Source organism: Ptychodera flava, chromosome 1 (assembly GCF_041260155.1).
Source record: "Ptychodera flava strain L36383 chromosome 1, AS_Pfla_20210202, whole genome shotgun sequence".
NCBI classification, from domain to species: Eukaryota; Metazoa; Hemichordata; class Enteropneusta; family Ptychoderidae; genus Ptychodera; species Ptychodera flava.
Genome location: NC_091928.1, coordinates 30,159,352 through 30,184,008, shown reverse-complemented (window position 1 = coordinate 30,184,008; position 24,657 = coordinate 30,159,352). Strand labels below are relative to the sequence as shown.

Here is a 24,657-nt window from a genome sequence, read left to right as displayed (position 1 = left end):
AGATCTGTAAACCTCTGGCATTGTTATAGTATCCCGGCATGGTCGGCTCTGCTTGTTATACATGTAAGTTAATTACAGATCTGAAGGTCAAAAGTACTGCCAGGGTTATACAGAACAGACAAAGACAGACAGACACAAACAGTCAGACAGAAAAAACAGTCCGATCCTATTTTTGTTTCTGTTGATCCACCCATCCCACCGTCTGTCCAGTCTCACCCATCATGCAGTGTTAAGTATAATTATTGTCTGATGTATAGATAAACCTACATGCAATATTCAACCTACATGTAGCCTGAAGTTATGGGAAGATAGCTTAATTTTATCTTCATGACCTGATAAAGGTTACATTATGCAAACAATGTCAGACCTGGAATTTGAAATGAAACACATTACACTTCCTGTATTGCCGGTCACACAAGGTCAATCTCGTCTTTTGAGAAATGTAAAAAAATTCTGAATTTTCAAGAAATAAAAAAATGAACACTGATTATTTTGTGACTGTGAGTTTTGATCTGTGTAATTGCATACTTATGATCTATTGATGTTCAAAATTTCATAGTGATAGCTCTATTATTTAAAAAGATACAATCGTTTCAATTTTTGCATTTTTCGCATTTTTGGCACTTTTTTGGAGTTTTCGGACACATGACAAAATTGATGTTTTTATGATTTTCAGAGCTCATTTACTCTGTGTTTTGTACAGAAGGTGACCTGCAAAAAATTAAGTCAATAAAACAATCACTTCTGAGGTGGTAGAAAGAATTTTGGGTCTCTCAGTTATGTATTCACAGAATTAAAGGATCACAAAAATCGAATTTTGGCTAAATTCGCGAATTTCTACTGCCAAAATCAACCAAAATCGAAGTTTTTCAAATTTTGACTTAATATTTCTGAAAATTGGTGGCATAAATAACCCTGAAAAGTTTATTTGGTCAAAGAGAAGTAAAATGTGAATAGTGAAAAGCAATATCAGTGCCAAGTGATGGTTTCATTTTTATTTATTTCAATGTGAATATGGCTTATTTTGAAAAAATCCCAATTTTACCGATATCGAAAAAAATAAAAATTAATAAAATTTACATATCTTGGTCAATTTTTGTGCAATTCAAAAAATTAAAAAAGTTTTTTCTGTTTTTCTGTATGATTGACCATGTAGTATCAATTATAAGCAGCCTTTATTGTGATATTTTTTTCTCTTGAGATACCTATTGTATATCTACATCAAAATACTGTACAACAATCAACAAACTTACCAGTAGGTTTTTAGTCCCCACGGACACCGTCCGGGGGGACTTATAGGTTTGGTCATGTCCGTGCGTGCGTCCGTGCGTGCGTGCGTGCGTCCGTCCGTGTGTGCGTGCGTGCGTGCGTGCGTCCGTTCACGCAGATATCTCAGAGATGCCCAGGTCAATTTCTTTCAAACTTTGCACAAGGATAGTACCCTACCCCATACAGATGCACGTCAATTGTTCACAATGCGATCAAATTTGGCCGTGTTAGAGGACTTTTTAGTTTTCACCTTCATAGACTCCCATGTATAAGGCAGTCTCCATAGACTCCCATGTATAAGGCAGTCCATAGACTCCCATGTATAAGGCAGTCCATAGACTCCCATGTATAAGGCCAAGAAAAATAAAAATTTAGTTTCTCATCGTATTCATATTGCAAAAAGGATGCAGTGACAGAGTTTTTAGTCCCCATGGACGAAGTCCAGGGGGCTTATAGATGGGGTCATGTCCGTCCATGAGTCCATCCGTGAGTCCATCCGTTCACGCAGATATCTCAGATATTTTGACAAAATGTCGTGTGACCTTGGTGACCTTTGACCTCAAATATATATATATGTCCATAACTCGGTAACCACAAGTGCTACACCCTTCATATATGGTATGATGGGACAGCTTATGACGCCACATATTGTACCTCATTAATTATGCACATATCTAATTTTGAGCAAGCCAATAGAGCTAGAGGTCTGATTTTTGGTATATAGGGATAACTTAGCAATACAATTTTTTTTACAAAATGTCACGTGACCTCGGTGACCTTTGACCTCAAATATACATATTTGTCCATAACTCAGAAACCACAAGTGCTACAACCTTCATGTATGGTATGATGGGACACTTTATGATGCCACATATTGTACCTCATTAATTATGTGCATATCTAATTTTGAGCGAGCCAATAGAGCTAGAGGTCTGATTATTGGTATATAGGGATAACTTAGCACTACAATTTTTTTGACAAAATGTCATGTGACCTGTTGACCTTTGACCTCAAATATACATATTTGTCCATAACTCAGTAACCACAAGTGCTACATCCTTCATGTATGGTATGACGCCACATATTGTACCTCATTAATTATGTGCATATCTAATTTTTAGAGAGTCAATAGAGCTAGAGGTCTGATTTTTGGTAAATAGGGATAACTTAGCAATACAATTTTTTTTTGACAAAATGTCATGTGACCTCGGTGACCTTTGACCTCAAATATACATATTTGTCCATAACTCAGTAACCACAAGTGCTACACCCTTCATATATAGTACGATGGGACAGCTTATGATGCAACGTATTGTACCTCATTAATTATGCGCATATCTAATTTTGAGCGAGCCAATAGAGCTAGATGTCTGATTTTTGGTATATAGGGATAACTTAGCAATACAATTTTTTTGACAAAATGTCATGTGACCTTGGTGACCTTTGACCTCAAATATACATATTTGTCCATAACTCAGTAACCACAAGTTGTACACCCTTCATATATGGTATGATGGGAGACCTTATGATGCTTCATACTGTACCTCATTAATTATGCATATATCTAATTCTGAGCAAACCCATAGAGCTGGATGTCTGTCATACATATGCACATAGATTTGTTCTGTGATATGATCCAATAAGGCTGCCATGTGGCCATTTTATTACGATTTTTTCATCTCCTGAACTACAGCTCAGACATGTATCAAGCGAATTTATTCAAAAAGTATTTTTATCACAGACCTAATGAAGAGGACTCTATCCTCTCTGAGGACCTGTAATCAAAGTACCCATTAACAAGTGGGGACTGTGTCATCAACGATGACTTGTTCAGTTTCTTTTGAAGCATATCTGACCAGCATCTTGGAATAACATATATGACAGCATGCCAGCAACTTGAGTATGTGAGTATCCTCTAAGTGAAGGAAGTGATTGAGGAATCATTGTATACACTTTTTGTCTAATACATGGCTGAGTAAATGAATGTCGTTTCATATTTGTCAGGATAAAAATGAAAGCAGCCCTGCTTTGTAAAATTGGTGGAAGGTGCATGATTGATGTATGTTACAACTGTGAAAGGAGAGTGACTGATTTCCCGATTTCATTTCTCAAATCACAGTGTCTGCTGCTAATTTCTACAGTAATTTCTATTTTCTAACGCCCCTGTTTTTTATATGGATTCCAATGAATGAAAGATGAATTTCAACTTTGAATAATTTTTGGTGAAGTAATGATTAATTAGTTACATTGTTATAAGTTTTAAAGTTTCATGGCACGGCATCTGAGGAGGGGCTGCAAGTTTACATATGGTTGCTTTACTAAATGTTGAATGCAACTCCCATTCTGATTCTATGGCTGCCAATATCATAATCATGTTCTATCCAAAGAATCTTAACAATGGCTCTCTATAATCCTCCAATTAGCAAACATTGGCAGTGCATGCATGCGTGCAATATCATTCAATTTTTGGCGTTGGTATTAACTTCTTTAGGTAGACTACTGAATCAGAACACTTTTTTCCTTACAGTATTAAATCAAAACAAGTTGGCTTCAAAGAAACATCTGATTCATAACATTTTCTTCACAAGAAAGTAATAATTTTTTCAGTACACACTAGCTATAAGAAACAGCAATCTTATTCCCTTTTTGTGTTCTTTCATCGATATTTTACATGAGTTGATCATGAAAGTTTCTCCCATACTGAATATTATATTGTCAAATTAAGACAGCCTACTGTAACCAGTCTGAGATAGCATTTTGCTTAAGTGTGATTTACTGTTAATATACTGACCAGAAAGCCTTGAACTTAGAGTTGTTGTTGTACCGTCATTTGTCTTTTTACGTCCAGTAAGCCGTTGGAGGAACTTGCTGAGAATATCGCTGGAATCATTTTTCCCTGTGATAGGTAAGAAAGTCTTTGTCAACAGTAAGTTACCTTTCTTTGATTTGATCGTTACACACAACAACTAACTGACGCATTGCATTGGCTCTCATAAGATTGATGAATATTGCAGGCTCAAGAAATTTTTCAGACAGTTTCAGAAATCTTAAGATCATCATAAAAGATCCTTGTCCCTACTTTTACCATGATAGTGGAACAATCTACCGATAATTTTCCAAATATCATATAGTGTTCTCTTCAGAACATGACGTACATTCTTGTGTATATTTCTGTTTTGTCGCAGATTTCTGGGCTGTGTGCGCTAATACTCCGATAGTGGTGGACATTTGAAATTAATATACACTTTGGTGGAGCTAGCCACACGGCTGACCGGCTGTATACAGCTGGTATAGTTCTCATATACATGATGATTAGATATTAAAGGAAATTACGAGTGATGTAATGACCATGTCTAGCCTGATACTTATCACATGCACAAGCAAAGAATTAAGTATGTTTTGCCCAAATAAGAGTAGTATTCCTCAACAATTCTGCATTTAAACTTCTGAACTACTTGTGAATTAATATCGATGTGCCATGGGCAAGTTGTCAATCATTTCTAGTCATCGGTAGCGTGAGCTGGAACAAGGTGCTTGTGTTTGTGTACGGAGCAAATGTGTGATGACCTCACACGACATGTACCTTCTGCAAAATCATACACACTGTCAAACATAGCAGAGACCTCGAAATTTATCTCACACAAAATGCGTTATTTCTCAAGAACAAAAATTGCGCAAGTGAGTTAAGGCAGGGGTCCAGACCGAATTTTGAGCTGAATTTCATTTCTCATAAATTACTGGTCATATTTTGATGAAATTTGGTACACATTTGTAATTTTGATAACTCTTTCAGTTTATGTCATTTAAATTTGCATAAAAGGTGTCACATGATTTTTATATCGGCATTTTGGCGCCAAAATCGCATACATTATTTTTTGGCATATTCCAACTTGTAAACCACATTTAAACTACAGTTATTTTTTTGGCATATGATAATAGAATGGATTCAGTACAATCGATCAACATCCTTACAAAGAGAAATTCCTGAGTTAATTGCCTCACATTTGCACCAAATACCTACGATTTGTAGGAAAGTCAATTCTTGTTTGAATTTCGTTGATTTTTAGCTCCCATAGCCATATGTATATATGGCAATGGAAGCTATTCTTATAGGCTAGGGAAATGTCTGTATGTATGTATGTCTGTATGTCTGTATGTCTGTATGTCTGTCCGTCAACATCAAAAACTCCAAAACCGCTGTACATTTCATCTTGATATTTGGTGTGTACATGGATGATGGGCTGTAGATGAGATTTGTTCAAATGAAGTTGTCATTGCCAAAAATATGCAAATTAAGTGAAAAAATGTAAAAACAGTCAAAATTGAAAAACTCAATAACCACTGAGCAGATTACATGAAAAATTAGCATGTAAGTACTTTGGGCTGACATGAAATGATTGTGCACATCTTGGGTCAGTATCTTGGACTTGCTATTTTTCATGAATTTTTTTGTAATTTTCTCCCATTTTTGGTCAAAAAATCTCCTGCTCTGAAACCACAAGTCCGATTGATTTGAAACTTGGTATGGAAGTGCATAGGAGTGACCTTTCCCAAATTTGGGCAAATCGTGGTGAAATTTGCATATTTTTAGTTTACACGTCCATAGACTCCCATGTATAAGGCAGATCTCCATAGACTCCCATGTATAAGGCCACGAAAAATAAAAATTTAGTTTCTCATCATATTCATATTGCAAAAAGGATGCAGTGACATAATTTTTAGTCCCTACGGATGAAGTCCAGTGAGCTTATAGATTGGGTCATGTCCGTCTGTTCGTCCATCCGTGAGTCCATCCGTTCACGCATATATCTCAGATTTGTACCTCATTAATTATGCACATATCTAATTTTGAGCGAGCCAATAGAGCTAGAGGTCTGATTTTTGGTAAATAGGGATAACTTAGCAATACAATTTTTTTGACAAAATGTCACGTGACCTCGGTGACCTTTGACCTCAAATATACATATTTGTCCATAACTCAGTAACCACAAGTGCTACACCCTTCATGTATGGTATGATGGGACACCTTATGACGCCACATATTGTACCTCATTAATTATGCACATATCTATTTTGAGCGAGCCAATAGAGCTAGAGGTCTGATTTTTGGTATATAGGGATAACTTAGCAATACAATTTTTTTGACAAATGTCACGTGACCTCGGTGACCTTTGACCTCAAATATACATATTTGTCCATAACTCAGTAACCACAAGTGCTACAGCCTTCATGTATGGTATGATGGGACACCTTATGACGCCACATATTGTACCTCATTAATTATGCGCATATCTAATTTTGAGCGAGCCAATAGAGCTAGAGGTCTGATTTTTGGTATATAGGGATAACTTAGCAATACAATTTTTTTGACAAAATGTCACGTGACCTCGGTGACCTTTGACCTCAAATATACATATTTGTCCATAACTCAGTAACCACAAGTGCTACAGCCTTCATGTATGGTATGATGGGACAGCTTATGACGCCACATATTGTACCTCATTAATTATGCACATATCTAATTTTGAGAGAGCCAATAGAGCTAGAGGTCTGATTTTTGGTATATAGGGATAACTTAGCAAACAATTTTTTTGACAAAATGTCACGTGACCTCGGTGACCTTTGACCTCAAATATACATATTTTTCCATAACTCGGTAACCACAAGTGCTACACCCTTCATGTTTGGTATGATTGGACACCTTATGACGCCACATACTGTACCTCAATAATTATGCGCATATCTCATTCTGAGCGAGCCAATAGAGCTGGATGTGTGATTTTTGGTATATAGGGATAACTATAGGAGAGAAATTTTTTGACCAAATGTCATGTGACCTCGATGACCTTTTACCTAAAATATATGTTTATGTCAATAAATATAACCACAAGTGCTATGTCCTTTGTATTTAGTAGGATGGGAGACCTTATGACAACACACGCTTTACCTCATTAATTTTGTACACATCTAATTCTGGGCAAGCGAATAGAGCTAGAGATCTGATTTTTTGGCATATAGGGATTAATTAGCAATATAATTTTTTTTTTCAAAATGTCATGTGACCTCGATGACCTTTGACCTTGATTATACATATATATGCATATTTCAGTAACCACAAGTTCTATACCCTCCAATTTTGATAGGATATTAGACCTTAAGATGTCACATCTTGTACCTCATTTATAATGCGCATATGTATTTCTTGGCTGGCCAATACTGCTAGAGGTCTGATCTTTTTTCCCGATTTAGAACCATAACTTAGACATGCCTCATGTGTTTCAAATTGGGAACAACGACATAGACCTATGTGCCCATAGATCTCAACATATACACTCCAGTGATACTTCTTAATGACCACATTTTCCTGCCCCATCAAGACTAATACTCCTATTACAAGTGGGGACTATGTCATTGTGAATGACTTGTTGAGTTAATGGTTGTATCACAGTATTCGATATATCTAATTCTGTTTTTTTCCATTTTATATTCTGAATAATTACATTAAACATATTTCACTGTCTCCAGTACATTTCATTTAAGTATTTTCACTTCATGCACTTTATCCCTTTCACACATGTTCAAATATCTGACCAGAGAACAAACACTAAATAGTCCAGGATGGGAGCTACAGTGTCATTGACGCTATTTTTTATAGAAACTTTACCAAATCATACATGTTTAAGGTATTGTTGTAAAGATATTTTAACCCTAAGTTTGGGGATAGCAAAATTTCAGGGGAAAAATGTGATCTACATGTTGGAATTTTCGAAAGAAATCTGGTCGCTTTGTGCGCGTGCTCGGGCCGTCTCGCAAACTATCATGGCCCCGTCGCCTGATACTGAAACGATTTGTAATTTAAAATTGAAAGTGGCTGCACACATAATCCCTCTTGTCTTGCATGTGTTTTAATGTGTATCCTGTCTTTATCGCGCAAGGTTGTTATTGAGAAAATTAACAAATCGGTTGTTAAAGCCATGGTGAGACGTGGAAGTATGTCTCGGACTTCCGTGACCTTTTGACCTCACGTTTCCTACCAGTTTGTTCTTCAGTGGCTTATACCGGTATAAACATGGAGGTACCTAATGTACCTCTATGACGAAGTACATCTCTTCCTTAATTTTATATTTTATCTATGTTGTTGATCCCTGCATTCTTCTTGCAGGGAAGCAAGAATACTTATGTTTGTGTCCAACTCTGTTCATTAACATTGTCACCTCCTTCTTCATGCTGTGGACTTTGACCTCAGTATGGCTGATATATGGATTTCGTTTGTATGCGATGCTTGGCCTTTTCTATGTGTTCAAAGTTCCACACAGTGCTTTTGGGCTATATTTTGTTGTGAACACTAGTGTGTCCTTTGTCACTTCGTTGACATGATGATGTTCCAGTTAAAAACTTTGTTTGCGATGTGATTTTAGAGATTTTCTGTTGTTATCTCATGTGTGGGCAGTGTTGTTTGATGCCTGGGCATGCCTTAACCTACTTGCGTGATTATTTCTCAACGGTGCAAACACTGTAACATCGTGCCCAACCATACCCTGGTTGCAATGCTTATTACAGAACCCAAACTTGCCACTGTATAATGTGACCAACTTCAATTTCGTTGTTTTTGAAAATTATTCATGTAATATTCCTTATACGTGCGTTACATTCTTGTGTTTTTGTAGTTCAGATTATTGTTGTCGTAGTCTATGAAAATATTGATCGTGCGCATGACGCCCCAGCCTCCATGGAAATGGTGCAACAAGAACACATCCAATGTGTCAGTACTACAGTCACTTGTGATTACACGACGGCTGCTATGTGGTATACATAATGCATACCACAAAGCGGCCATCATGTATGGAACCACAAGTGACACAGTGGTCAGTACGCCCTCTGATGGGCATTGCTTCCAGATTGTGTTGGTTTCAACCAGGAAGGAAGTGTTACTCGATCGCTTTGATCAATCAGCAAACTTTGTAGCTTTGGCTGGCGAAACCGAAATTCACGTCAAAATTGTGGTCCATTGTTTAGACACATAGGGATATGATTCCAAATCTGATTGAGATAGCTGCCATAGCACTGACTTTGCCAGTTAATTCTGCTGACTGTGAAAGAGGATTTAGTTTGCAAAACAACATAAAAACTTATGACAGAAATGGACTTGGTGCTGAAAAGCTGGACATTGAGCCAGGGATGTAGAAAATTTTGGTTGCAGATGTCAAAAATAAAAGTACAGGTGGTTATAAGTAGTGTATGTGCACATAAAATTTGTGCAAATGTCCACATTTTTTACTAAACCAACATTTTCACAGCAGGCAAATTTTAGCTGACAGCCAGTTGTTTTTGCCTTCTGCTGGCTACTTTCTACATCCCTGCACTCTAGAATTTTACAGTTGTTGCATTTCTTGACAACTACTGCATACTTTTATGCAAACAAAGTATGAAAAGTAAAAATCTATCTCAAACTAATAATATATATCATTTATCATTGGTAATTTACTGCTTAATGTATGGTATATCATCTGAAAAGAACAGTAAAGCTATGACCTTTCTGATGCTCTTGTGCCTCCATCTTACGTACATCTACGGCAGTCATCTCAGGTTGTGTTGGTGTGGCTGTCTCCATCTCACTTCCCTCCCTGACAGTCATCTCAGGTTGTGTTGGTGTGGCTGTCTCCATCTCACTTCCCTCCCTGACACTCATCTCAGGTTGTGTTGGTGTGGCTGTCTCCATCTCACTTCCTCCCTGACAGTCATCTCAGGTTGTGTTGGTATGGCTGTCTCCATCTCACTTTCATCCCTGCCAGTCACCTCAGGTTGTGTTTTTGTGGCTGTCGCCATCTCACCTCCCTCCCCGACACTCATCTCAGGTTGTGTTGGTGTGGCTGCGTCTCCATCTCACTTCCACCCCTTCCTGTCATCTCAGGTTTGTTGGTGTGGTTGTCTCCATCTCACTTAATCCCTCCCTTCCAGTTGTCTCAGGTTGTGTTGGTGTGGCTGTCTCTATCTCACTTCCATCCCTGCCAGTCATCTCAGGCTGTGTTGGTGTGGCTGTCTCCATCTCATTTCCATCCCTGGTAGTCTTCTCATGTTGATGTGTTGATGTGGGTGTCTCAATCTCACTTCCATGTTTTACAGTCATCTCAGGTTTTCGTGGTTTCTCTTTCTCAGTCTGCATCATTTCTGTCTTGGCATGTACATTATCCACTGTAGTATCAGGCACTCCTATAAATAGTATTATGAATAACAAATCAATTAAAGAAAGAATATTATGATATGATTTACCATATATTTAGGTACTCATATTCATAACTAAACAGGCAAAATGAAACAAGAATTTATCAAACAGAAAGTTCCTAAAATTAGCAAATTTTATTCTTGTCTTGTCTTTTTTCAAGCATAGTTTTAGAATGTTTTTATTTTTTTAATACAAAACAGAGCAAATATTTTGTGTTAGTGTGTGTATTTATGCCTTTGGATTATCTATCTACTTGACAATGTGTTTATATCATCATTTGACATACCTGGGACCAGTCTAAGCAATATTAGGCACCCTAGGATAGTCAACTTTACCCTACGTTGATGTCTCAGTACAGCCATAATAGTATAATATGTATGCATAGACAAAGGGGTTTCTAAAGTTGGTCACCTTAGAGTTCTATATACTACTAAAGACTCATGAAAATTTCAAAAAAATCCTAAATTGACATAGAGATTACATCAGTCTGAAAATGTACTCATCATAGTACTATTATAGCTGTTGCTGTATTCATTTGCACACAATGATAATCCATCAGAATTGTCACTGTAGTTTAATATATGTTTGCTTGCATTTATTACAAATACCATATTTATGATACGGAGCATGTAATTTTCTTTAGAAACTGGGCAAGGGCACTAATACTGAGACTTGACCCAACATGTTCAAATACTACCTGTTTCATTGTCAACGAAAAAAGTGCAAAAAAAGTGCGATATATTCTACAATGTTCAAAATATGTTGTCAAATTTGCTTAATGTCAAACACATAATAAAGGATTATTTTTTAGGCCGGGCCATCAAAATATATATGCATGCTACAAACAAAATTGTTAATTGAATGAGACTCAAAACACAATGATTTCTATCTAATTTCTTTTCACAATCCTCCCCAAAATTGACAAAAAAAACCCAAACAACAAAAAACTGAAAAAATTGGGATATATAGGCACTTGCCAGAACATTACCTTGCTCAGAACCTTGAATGTTGTTGACAGGAGCTGCCAAAGCATGAGCGCTTACACACATGAATACGATATACCGGTATATTAACTCACCTTTGTCTTCCATTTCAGTGCTGACATTTCCACCAAGTTGAAGACTTTCTGCTTTTTTTTTCTGCAGTTCAATATCAGACTGTTCATCAGATAACTGCGATAGCCTTGTCCTCAGTTCAGTTATTAATTTGTCTTTTTCTTTTAGCTTAGTTTGTAAATTTTCAACATTTTGGGGATCTAACCTTTTCATGATATCTTCATGTTTATGAATATCACTTAGCTGTGCAGCAACCATCTTTTCAGCACTATGACAGCGCTGTATGTACTCCTGACACTGCTTTTCCTGTTGAGCTTTTGCATGTGATGCTTCAGCCACTTGGGTTTCAAGAATTTGCTTTTCTGTGAAAGCTTTGTCAAGTTGACTTTGTAAAGACTGAAGTTTGGACTTTGCTTTGTCAAGCTGACTTTGTGAAGAATGAACTTTAGACTGTGCCAATTCCAAGTATCTGATTTCAGAATCTGTTAGTTGGTTTTCACTGGGTTTGTGTAGAAGTAAACTTCTAGCCTGTAAACTTAGTGTCTCATGGACTGGTGTGATTGGCTGAGATGGTTCATTGTGTTGTGTGAGTGGTTCCTCCAATTCTGTAACAAAAATCAAGTACTGGTATGACAACTGATGTCTCTGAAAAGCAAGCTAATCTGTATTGGTGGTCTAAGAGTTTGCCATATTACATGACTTGTACCTTATTGATTCTTATTAAGTTGATTTAACTGTGTGGACCAAGGCAACGCATACCATAGAACTTCAATTTCTTATTCTACCAGGCAATGCATGGTCAAAAACCAACTGCAGTGTTAGCTTGTCAACACTGTAGCCATACATTCCACTGCTTTTGTTATATGTCTGAATTCTAGTCTGGCTGAGAATTCACTTGTCAACAATAACAATGCAGTGTGATCATGTACAGGCTGAGTTGAGAAGCTCAAGACTGTATACATGTATGCCAAATTGCTTTCAGTCTCAGAATAAAACAAGAATCTGTAGTTTACATTTAAAAGCAAAATTGTTGAAAAAATTATCAAACGTTAAAGCTGAAGCCCCTATAATGTACCAGAAGAGAAATAAGCTACAGGGATTATTTATATCAATCATCATAACATTTACAGAAAATGCTGAAACATTTCACATTCAAGAAAAGTTTCTATTCTAATATATTTATCACTGCAAAGAAAACTTTAGGGAACAATTGCATGTGTCATTAGATGGATGAAACACATGAAGGCCGCATCATTACTAATATTTTTGTTCAACTTAAAATTGCATCTGATCTGATTGATTATAATATCCTGCTATATATAATTTTTATTATGGTGTAAGGGGGAATCAATTACACTGGTTTCATTGGCTGACAACAGGAACTTTCAGTTGTTAACAAAGATGAAACATTTTAGCAACGACAAATTGAAAGGTCAGAATGGTTTGACTTTTATCATTTTATGAATGGTATTATAACAATATGGTAGACTTCTTTCACTTAAAATTATTTACTGATGGTACTAACAATTCTAAGTTTTTAGCTCATATTTGGTTTTATATAAATACCAAAAAGAGCTTATATGATGAGTCTGAGTGGCGTCTGTGTCTGTATATTTGTGGGTATGTGCGGATGTATGTCCGTCACACACAAAGGCTCCCATACCGCCAAAGCTACCATCTCAGTATTTGGTGTACAGGTAGACGTAGGGGTTGAGATGTGAATTTGTTCAAATTAACACATCAGTGTGAAAAATGTGCAAATGAGGTAAGAAAAAGGGAAATACTGCAAGTGTGCAGGAGTGGTGGCAGTGAACTGAATCAGCCCACACATCTGAATAAGAGGATTTTGACCTTTAACGTATTTGTATGCAGGGTACCTATTATGTTTGGGAGTGATAGCAGTAACTGAAACAGCTAATTTGTCATTTCCTGTCATTGTTTATGAACTGTGACATATTAACAGATCTGCTGAAACCATATGGATGTCTATTTTTGTACATCCATGGTAGAAAGATTCTCCTGCTATGCATGTTGCTAAAGTTGACCTTCAGTACCTAAAGTTTCAGACCTTATTTACTTTTGTCATTCTTAATTTTCTGGTTTAAATATTTCTTGTTGTTTTTTCGAAATTCTGGTTGTATTTCTTGTTGTTTTTCTGGTTTTAATTGCCCTATTATACACCTTAACAATGTATTTTCTTAATGTTCTAACTGATGATGGGTATCATGCTAACAAAGGTACTTTCACTGTCCATTTTAAAAATCCATCATCAAACAGGTGAACAGTGCATAACAAGATGAGGTAACCCACGTCCCATTACCCAATAAGGCAAGGAGGAGTAAGGTACATTGTTCAAGCGTACAACACTGTGCTACACGGTCTTACACTCAATGTCTTTCTGACAGAAGTGTCATCATGCTGAACTTACCAGGCCTTGAACTCACCATCCTCAGACAGTGAGTCCTGTACCCTAAACACACCACCACGGTGTCTCCTACAATCCTGTCAGATGTATGCTGTGGTATAATGTTAAATTGTGGAAACATTGCCAGTTGATGAACTCTTAGTGAAAATAAGTTTTTTTGCTGTGTCGACTGTAAGTCAATGTGAGTTTGTGATGCAGCATAATTAACAAGGATACAGATATGAGACATTAAGGAAAAGGTGATATCAGATAGTTAACATCTTGTTACTACCCAGGAAATGTCAACTGCAACCAACATGCTATACTGGGATGCCCAAGACTTAAGTACAGTAGGATTAAGCTAAATAAATAGGTCTGTGTCAAGTGAAGTCAACTTGTTAACTTCAGATAGTTGATTACTTACTTTGCCCATAGTCCCTTTGATGAATGTCTCTCGGACCAGTTTCAATAACCTTAAAGTAAAACGTTGAAAGTGTTACTTGCACTTACTGATAAATACAATATTTAATATTTTTCCAAACAGTTCTTAATTTCACTATTAATCAGTGTGTAGCAGCTGTCACATGGTAAATTCAAAAGCATTTTTATTCTCATTGTACACAATTTACGCTCATGTTTAGATTGAATTTTACCTTTGTGTCTTCTGAAACAACACTGCCAGCTTCATCGATGCAATCTTTATTCTCTTCTTTGCCGACATCATCATAGATTTCCACTGGTTGAATTCCTCCACCATCCCCTTTAAATAAACAGTCTAAATGATTAGAGACTAGAAAGCTGTTTAATCATTCCAAATAATTGCAGTGAAAGCCTCTAACAGACAGGCAAAGTTTTTACTCTTCACAAGTAAACAACATAATTACAGTAATGATGTTCACCTGTGTCGTATAACAGCCAGCTAGTACAAATTAATGCAAATTAAGACCATTCCCTGATTTACTTTCTGGTATTCTTGTCAATGATGAATTGATCATGAGATTGAGGCTTCATACTTTATTGTCTCATACAACGCACACTACGTAACCTTATGACTTAGCAGAAGTTTGATTTTTGACTGCATTTACTACTGGAACAAAACACTGCAATTAAAATTTCATATATTCAATCAGTTAATAATGGCTACTTACGGTTCATGAAGAAAAGTTCAACGCCCTTAAACTTTTTTTCATTGTATGTTGCCTTCAACTTAAGTTGTACTCCAACTTGTGAAGCCATCTTTCTCATTTCATCTGTTATCAGCAATGGTTCAAATGCTTTGGCCAGATTTCCAGATAGGCAAGTCTGCTTTAACCTGTAGAGATTATAAAGTGTTAGAAACCTCAGCAAGATTGCCAAGGACTCTGCTGTCCAACTTTTTGGAACCACGTAACCAAGTATCTTCATGCAGACTTTCTTCATTACTTGCAACTTGTCTTCATCAGCAACCTTTTCTTCCACTTGACGTTTCAGAGCAGCCTTCACTTTAGTTTCCACTTCCTTCACCTGTTCCCAGCTCATTTGTGCTGGAAGGGCTTGAGGAGGTCTTTTTTCTAGGTCTCTGAGATGTTGTTGAAAAATAGTGTCATCTAATCCTATTTGTACTGTCAGAGAGTCTGAGGAAATAGAAATTTTGAAAAGAAATTGAATTTGTTGTCCTTGTCAAAATCTTTGCAATGTGTGAGTTTATTGTCAAAGACCCAATAGCAAAATAACATGTCAGTGCCAAATATATGCAAATGAGCAAAACAAGGGAAATCCAGCGAAATTGCTAAAACTCTGTAACCACAAGCCAGATTTGGTTGAAACTTGATGTACAGGTTCTTTATGGTGGATTTAGTTAGGTTATTCAAATTGTGGTGAAATTTTGATGGTTGTATTTTTTGGGCAATTTTTTGCCCTTTTTTGGTCAAAAAAATCTCTGAAAGCGCTCATCATAGAGAGAGAGAGAGAGAGAGAGAGAGAGAGAGAGAGAGAGAAATGATTTTACGATTTATCTCTACAATGTTGTTCTTATGAGCCACTCACTCACCTGACCATAGGGAATTCAGGCTCCGATGATGATGATCAGATGGTGACGATGATGATGATTAAACATTAAAAATGAAGGAAAATAAAAATATAATCGGACTCAGTAAAGTTGTTGTTGTTGTTATTGTTGTTGTTGATAGTATTTGTAGAAAAGAACAAAGTATGGGTTGCAAATTCAATACAGCCAAACTATACACATGCACTGCAAAATTCAATACAGCCTTTATAGTATACTATACACATGCGCTGCAAAATTCAATACAGCCTAAGGCTGTATTGAATTTTGCAGCGCATGTGAATAGCATGGAGGTAGCTTACCTCCATGTCTACAGTAAGGCTGTATTGAATTTTGCAGTGCATAATTTGTTCTTTTCTGCAAATACTATCAACTACAACAATAACAACAACAATAACAACTTTACTGAGTCCAAATATATTTTTATTTTTCTTCATTTTTAATGTTTAATCATCATCATCATCACCATCTGATCATCATCATCGGAGCCTGAATTCCCTATGACCTGACTCGCTCCTCGGGAGACTAAACTGGTGTGAATGTACATCTACATGGGGTACACATCGCTGATTACGCAGATGGTGGAATGTTGCATAATGCAATAACTAACTTCCAAATACATCTCACTGTGTGTTTATCACTCCTATCCTTGGAAATGAATATTCATCACAGTAGCAATATATTGTTATGCAACAACTGTCAATCTCAACAAACATTCCACCATCTGCGTAATCAGCGATGTGTACCCAATGTAGATGTATATTCACACCAGTTTAGTCACAGGGTCGAGTAGTCACTCCCCTGGGGTGGGGAGGGTTGGGATTAGGGATGGGTTTTTGTGCAACGGTCAACTTTATTTGATTTTGTTAATTTTGACTGTGATATTTCATACAAAGATTTCAACTCCAAACCGGCTGACTGCTAATCTTTATTACTACAAGTAATTTTATCAATTTGACTGTCAGATTTCCACTCCAAATTGTCTGACTGGTTTCTTTATTACCAACAAGTCCTCATCTCCTCTCCAACCTATGTACATACCACTCTAATTGCTCCGCAAACATTGCCAACTTGCTAATCAGCTGTCCGAATCAGGGGATTAATTGATTATAAAGTCAACACCACAGCCGGCACACACATAGTAAAATAGGGGAAGGGGTGAAGATCACAGACACTGTGCCACGATGTTGTCCGTAAAACTAGTGGACGCTTAAAATATTCATGAATTTTTAAGTAAACAGGAAGGTACACAACTTATTATTCATAAATACACTGGAAATTGGCTCGCTGGTGACCGGTCATTGAGAGAATTTACTGAAAAAAGTCTATAACCTGAAAGCCATGACCTCACGACCAGTCGGGTAGAAAAATTCAACACTTTATGGCCACAACCTCATGATCGGTTGTGGAGAGAAAATAAAGTCGAATACCTGAAAGTCACGGTCGTTGAGAAAAATGTCGGGAAAATGTCAACACTTTAAAGCCACGACCATGTGACTGGTTGTGGAGAAAAAATACTGGGAAAAAATCGAAAACTTGAAATCTACGACCACAGAGTGGTCGTGGAGAGAAATTGCAGCCTCGTGTGTGATGAAATCAACTAGGCTACCATCTGTTCGGAAAGAAAATGTTGAAAAATTAAACTCAAAACGTCACCAACAACAGGCATTGCATGAGGAGAGAAAGCTGAGAAAAAATTAAAGTAAATGTGAATGGACTGTAGGAGAACAGCACATAGATTGAGTTTCTGACTTCATTTTTCACAACCAAGGACTTTAAAAAGCTAAGTCAAGGCTTTTAGCTCAATCATGTTATGTGCTGCTGTTGTTGAGTTGCGTGTTTGAAGAATGACAACGGTGGAAAGTGTATAACAATCATACAGCGAAAATATATAAAAATCAGTGTGGACACTCTGTTGTGCTGCGCAACAACCTAAATACAGCCGCTGACATTTTTACAGACAAAATACACCTGTATGTAGCAAGTACCATGAAATCGGCAGAGTTGACTTTTCAGATCCTCAGATTCAGATCCTCAGATCCTCAGATTCAGATCCTCAGATCTCAGACCTCAGATCCTATAACTTCAGAAGCAGATTCATAATTAAAATTTCACAATTTTCAAAGTTTGATGTAATATACTGATAAATAAAATATAATTTAGATTTGAAAAGGCTTTAGAAATTATTTTATTTCTATCTTGAATCTTGAACTTAAAAACTTCGATCTCAGAATCAGAACGTCATCTGTCGAAGACAGGGTGCGCAATGATTCCACTTGTTATGTCATCACGTGAACGTTCCCTCATAGAGATAAACACACCCGCGCGCGATCGAATGATCAAGACCGCGACGATCATGTAAATGCTGGCTATCGACAGTCCGTATTTTACCATCGTTCGTAATATTTATGGCGAGGGAATATAACTAATCCATGTTGGAGGCCAGTGACCCCGGGCTAAATCAGAATTCAGGGGTCGGAAGAAGCAAGTTAGCTAATCTGTAATTGTAGACCCGTGTTCGTTGAAACTTGTTGAGCGAAAACGTTTATGTAGACTTTTTTTGTTTTCATAACTGCCTTGTACATGTCATATTCAAATTATTATTTTAAATATTGCAATCATAGGCAACAAATATTGCAATCTTCAGGAGAGGGGTGTCCCCCCTCCTGAAGCTGAAGCTTTTCTAATTATTCATCTTCAATTGGTGGCCTGTGGTGGCATTTTGAGGGCAATTTACTGTCAAGTTTATTATAACTGAAGTATCAAAAGTAACATGAAATTGAATCTTGTGAAATAAATTATGAAAGACAAACAGAGGTATTACAGAGTTTTACACCAGGTTATTATTATTTGCATACAAATTCTGTTGAATTACAACCTGCTTATAAAGATCATAATCTGAACCATAATCAGAATCACTGGAGTACTCATCTAAGCCCAAGGCTTGTATGGCAGTACCAGCTGACAATACCTCGATCAATATTGTGTGATTCTCAGGCTGATGAAACAGTAGCTTCAGAAACTACATCTGCAAAAACTATTCCTTCAGATGTAGCTTTAGAAACTACACCTGCAGAAACTATTTCTTGAGAAACAACATCTGCAGAAAGTAATTCAATAATTGTAATACGTTCCCATTCAATAACAGCTAATCGTACTAATCGTATTAGAATTAAACAAAATCTATTGTCCCCTCTGCAAAACTGATGTGACCATATTAACGTCACGACAAAAAATTCCGATCTGCGTCTGGTTGATACTGCTGTAATTTTATTTTGTCTGTTTCAAGACCTCTCCACAGAGTTACCGGCTATGAATTTCCAGTGTGAAAATTTACAAATGTAACGGGGTAAATACAAGACCAGTACCAGAGACAATTTGAGTAGACGCTACGTCATACAAACAATTACATACGAAAGTTTACATCTGCTAATGAAATTGCGTGGCATCGTTGTCCGTCAGCCTCTCAATCGACAAGATTGACAATATGTTGATTAGTTACGTAGTAAATCCTTGCGCGTGAAAGTTAACGATCAAATCTTTTCTCCTGATGACTATCTATTCTGATATCCCTCACAGTAGTCAGAGTTTTGTCGAAACCCACGCCGGCCAAGTGGGTAGGCTCACTACATGCATGATATATCCATATTCAAAACATGGTTACCGCCGTATGCGTACGTGCAAGATACCGCGAAAGTATATAGTCAAGCCTAGCTAAATTTTTGATTGCCCTAAACATTAAAAAAATGTTGGTCTTGGTAAATGATTTTGACGGATCGGAATATGATATTTGCTTGGAGTTTGCTTTTGAGGAAAGATTTCGGATGTCGGAAAATATTTATCAAACTTCAATACTCGGGCCTTCGAAACAACCACAGTACACAGCATGTACTACCATAAGAATACATTTCATAGAACGGCGGCTTGGTGCAAACAAATTCAGTGGTAGTCAAAACTCACTAAAAATTGAGTCAATCCCCTCAAAGTTTTTTTTTTGCGCTGAGTAAACGATTCTTACTCATTGTAAAGAGTGTTCACGATCTGCAAACGGGAAACAAATCAAAAATTCCAGTCGCTAAATACACGTAATGCTATGGCATTTTGCTCAGACGCGGCTGAAATCTGCATTGCATGCTATACCATTGATGGATTGAACCCCCGATCACTGAAATTCCTCAGGAAAATAAAATGATTTACAAATATTGACATTACTTTTATCTCCAAAGCTAGTGTAAGCCTCTCGGGGTCTGTTGGACCCATACATCCAACGTGGCTGTCATTCTTTTCGTAGCCATATCGATCGTGTACGTCCGAAAACCAATCACAACACGCAAAGCATTTTGACAGTACCGATTGAAACCAATCAGAAATCGGCTACCAACGAGCCTTAGGGACAGCGCCTCTGTAGCACAGCGCAGCCAACGGTAGAATTGGGACAGGAAAGAATTCATAACGTGTGTAAAGATCATTATTGCAGGCCTTGAATAGGGAAAACAGGCGGCGGCAAGACCTGTGTCAGACAGCGATTTGCCGCCGGTGACCGGCTATAAATGACAGCCCTGAAGGCCTGGTCCTTTTTTTCATGAATGTGTTAGACAAATATATCCATGTCAAATGACAAATATATCCTTAACAAATATATCCTTGAACAAAAAAATGAATCGAAGTTGATGATTTTGTTCATCTCAGAAACTGAAACGAGGATTTCTGTCTTTGGGTGATGATGTTAGACATGCGGACGCGGAAGGAAAATTAAGTCACACTAATATTTTAAAATGAGAACAGGCAAGAAAACATCATCAAATTCGTAGGCCTGGTAGTACTAGGAATTCTAAGTCGTGTCCATTCAAGATGTTTGTGGAATACGAGGTACAAATGGTGGAGGTTCTTTGGGAATACTGGTCACCGGTATTCCCAAGTGAGAACTATTCATCGGTACGGATAGTCACGATGACATCAATCTATAATCAAGCTGCCTGCTGCGGTGTTTGATTGGTTGATGGTGTTCCAGTCTCGCTACAAGGAAAAAAATTAATTCTCCTTGTCTATGGCTGAAGAAGCTATCACCTTGATTGACCACGGGGGTTTGTGTATACCCTTATAAAACTCACATACTTATTTAAGTTATCCATAAGTCTGTAAATAAGTCTGTATATAAGTTGTTTTTGTGGCAGATACCTACTTGTTTCGTTACAGACTTGTTCCTTTTGTCTATGGCCAAAGTTAGGTCTGTACATACTACTAAGTATGTGTATAGGCCGAAAAATGTAAATTAGCTAGGTAGGCATCGGCCATACAGACCTAAAAATTAGCATAACCACTTAACAATACATACTTAAAGCGCGTAAATATAAGCAGGTAAAATTGGTATGTAAAATTTACATATATTAATTAGCATATATAAGCAGGTAAAATTGGTATGTAAAATTTACATATATTAGCATATATACATACTTCTTGACAATAAGTATGTATGTTCTTAAAAATTAGCATACACGATGCCTATATATTCAAGTCTCGATGCATGAAAAAATTGCAAAACCAGGAATTGACAACAGTGATGCAGCCACATCCAACATTTTATGTATGATCATAATTATCATGCTTCTAAACTTGATGATATACCAGGTCAACAACTGAAAAATGGACAGTGATACCCAAGACAGAGGGCAGCTTCCAGCAGAGTTCATGGGACAGTGTACATAGTAGCCTTCCCAATACTTCCATCCATTACAAATTTACTCGGTTCAGAATCATTTTGTAATGAACTGTAGTGGATAGACTTGCCATGTAAGAAACTAAAAATTAGTCTTACCTCAACATAGGGAACAAGACAGCACAAGAAGCAACAAGACAACACAAGAAGCAGTTCTCTGATGTCAAGTTTGCAAGCTCTTTATTTCATAGTGGAAGGGGAGATTCATGTGAAAAACCCAACAGAACACGTCTTAAAGTCTGCATTTGATTGTTCTTGATGCCATCCTTATACTTTCCGATCTTGTTCTGAAACTTCACATTGGTCTGTTCAGCTTCTTGGCCTTTGCCCATAGATACACTGAGAATAAAAATGATAAATAACAGACAAGGATGTCATTACATCATGTGGAGAGTGAAATTGCTTGTACTTCGTCGACTATCCTTAATATAAAATTCATGGAAAGAGCATTCACGTGCTTAAATGAAATTATAATAATTGATATAAAATAATTTACCTTCTGATAAAAACACTCATGACATATCTATAAATTCTGTTTGTTGTGATTACCAAATCTTTGCTTTTCAGCCTCATTTTCCCCATTGATTAGTGACATGCCATTTTAAACTACAACTACTGACCAGTGGTGATTGGGGTTCAGCACATCTCAAACAGAAGAAATGTAAATCAAAAAGTATCCCTTTATAAAACCAGGTCAAAGTTTAAATAATAAAAATATATGAGTATCTGTTGTATATCATCAATACGGTCAAAATTTTGAATCAATGAGTAAAAATAACAGATAATGGCCTGGCTCTATTCGTTACTACAACTCTCCTTGTAATTAACGCACAGAGATAGACAGTGACAGTGTGGAGTAACACTTCACTGTCTATATTGAGGTACCAACCTCCATCATGGTTTAATTTTTGCCAACACCGTCCGTTCGTTTCGTATACTTGAACAGGGTTCGCCAAGAATGACATCAATATAGCGTGACTAAAGAAGTGAAAACTGCGAAAATTACAGAGACAACTCGTGGATAAGGCGTATTGGAAATTACTTACCGAATTTTTAAACAATCTCTTCGGTCACTCCGGCCTCAGTGCTTCGATCGAACTATGCATATGGGTTGTGTTTGTGTTCTACGGGACGATATCGCGGTCGGGAACTGGTCAATTGGACCCACGCCGAGTGGACCCAAGTCAATTAGACCCAATGGTAGAGATAGAGATTATTTAATCATTTCACATTTTGTTGGTCAGCTAATGTCCGGTATCCCTGATCGGCATTAAAAACACTGTGACTAAGACTTATATTGCGTAGTTTGTTATTCCAATCTCAGGTCTTTATATAATTGTGCAACGAAATTCACTTCGACAGCACTTGTACTCGGAGACGGCAACCCAGCCCGCCCGCAGCGCTAAACAGTGAAGTACAGTGCTTATGTACGGTACATTTGCGTGGCGAGCTTTGGGAGCCAAGGCCGGTTCACGGTCGTGAATTGCTAGCGAACTCCAAACATAAAACCATGTATGCTAAATCAAAGCGATGCTCGAATAGATTGTATGAGTTCATGATAATGATTTGGTAAAACTTCGCGATCAATCACGGGGTCCAATTGACTTGGGTCCAATCGGCATAGGGTCCAATTGACTAGAACCCTCGCGGTCGATCTCAGAATCGGTCATCCAAGGGCCATCAACGCATCGTAAACGCTGTTTGTTGGTTTTAAATTCATAGCTAACCTATACATACCCTGAATGATTATGTCCTACGGTAATTTTACGCAAAACTGAGTCAAAATCAGAGCGGAAAGAGGTGATGATTTTCTCTCTCACTCAAAACGTCCTAACGTCCCACCAGTGCATATCAGATTTAATTTGCCGCTTACGATTTGACCCGTGACCTTTTGGCAACTTGACCAATCATAAAGAAATCTTCACATGATCTACAATAATCTGACCAATCATAAAGAAGTCTTCACATGATCTATGACATCATCAGGCGTGATTCTAAAGTCCTGGGTTCAAAGTCTGATGACCTATGTGACCCACGCACTCAGCCAGCTAGCAACGTGATCGAACACAGCTGTATGCGAGCTCGCGTTTGAAAAGCTAAAACGACAGAAAATCCATTACATGTAAACCTTTACCAGATCATCACAACGCTCTGCAAAAACGTCTCCGACATAGAAGTGTTCAAGTCTCGTGACTTACAAACTTGGCTCGATGATGACTTTCATCGCGCACGTCCGGTGTGAGTCGATGTTAAAACTATGCTTATTACGCTGGGATAGCTGCCTGGCATCATACGTAGTCGTAAGCTTTCAATCTACTCTGTGATCGGACTCGGAGTCGTAGTTCATGTTTGAAAGGGCCCGGTAAGAAAACACAAAAGAACCAGGTATACGTTATTTTTGAGTTGCAGTTCTTTGAAAGACTAGGCTTTTAAAGGGAGATATGCGACATGGATATGCACGTGAAATAAGTTCAACCATATTTTACGTCGAGCTCAACGTTCATTTTTCGCAAAGCGTTTTTTGGCAGATCGTCCATGTAGCCGACACGGACACGAACTGTCTGATCGTTTTTTGTCTTGTTTCTGTAGAAACAGTTACGCTTTCAATGAGAACTGATCATTCGCAAAACGTACATAAAAAGTCAGTGATTGATTTTCTGTACCGATCAAAGTCAAATGGTAGTTTTTTTTCACACAATTTGTTGAACTTCAAAATCAAAATCAACTATCACACATTTCCGAATATGCAGCGTATTTATTGTGCAGACTTAAAATACGCGACACCGGCCCAAAACAACATAAGTCTGTAGGAAATTAAACGTAATTGTTTATTTTGACCAAGTAGATAACAAAATAAGTTGTTATGCTCTCCGGACGTAAAACAATTAGGTATGTACGATCACAAAATAAGTATGTATGAAGTTCCAACCACTTATTTTCCCAAAA

At 37.3% G+C, this 24,657-nt stretch overlaps 1 protein-coding gene across 1 annotated transcript in view; it reads right to left on the bottom strand.

The window, feature by feature from the left end:
- Positions 1 to 24,657, bottom strand: part of LOC139134974 (polyamine-modulated factor 1-binding protein 1-like) — a 46,039-nt gene that overhangs the window by 16,084 nt on the left and 5,298 nt on the right. The window contains exons 3-8 of the mRNA XM_070702097.1: positions 15,100 to 15,564; positions 14,605 to 14,711; positions 14,376 to 14,424; positions 11,571 to 12,152; positions 9,802 to 10,479; positions 4,061 to 4,165 (exon numbers count right to left, since the gene is read on the bottom strand). Coding sequence (XP_070558198.1) covers positions 10,172 to 10,479; positions 11,571 to 12,152; positions 14,376 to 14,424; positions 14,605 to 14,711; positions 15,100 to 15,564 — 1,511 coding nt within the window. The 3' untranslated portion in view covers positions 4,061 to 4,165; positions 9,802 to 10,171. The remainder of the gene's footprint in view (positions 1 to 4,060; positions 4,166 to 9,801; positions 10,480 to 11,570; positions 12,153 to 14,375; positions 14,425 to 14,604; positions 14,712 to 15,099; positions 15,565 to 24,657) is intronic.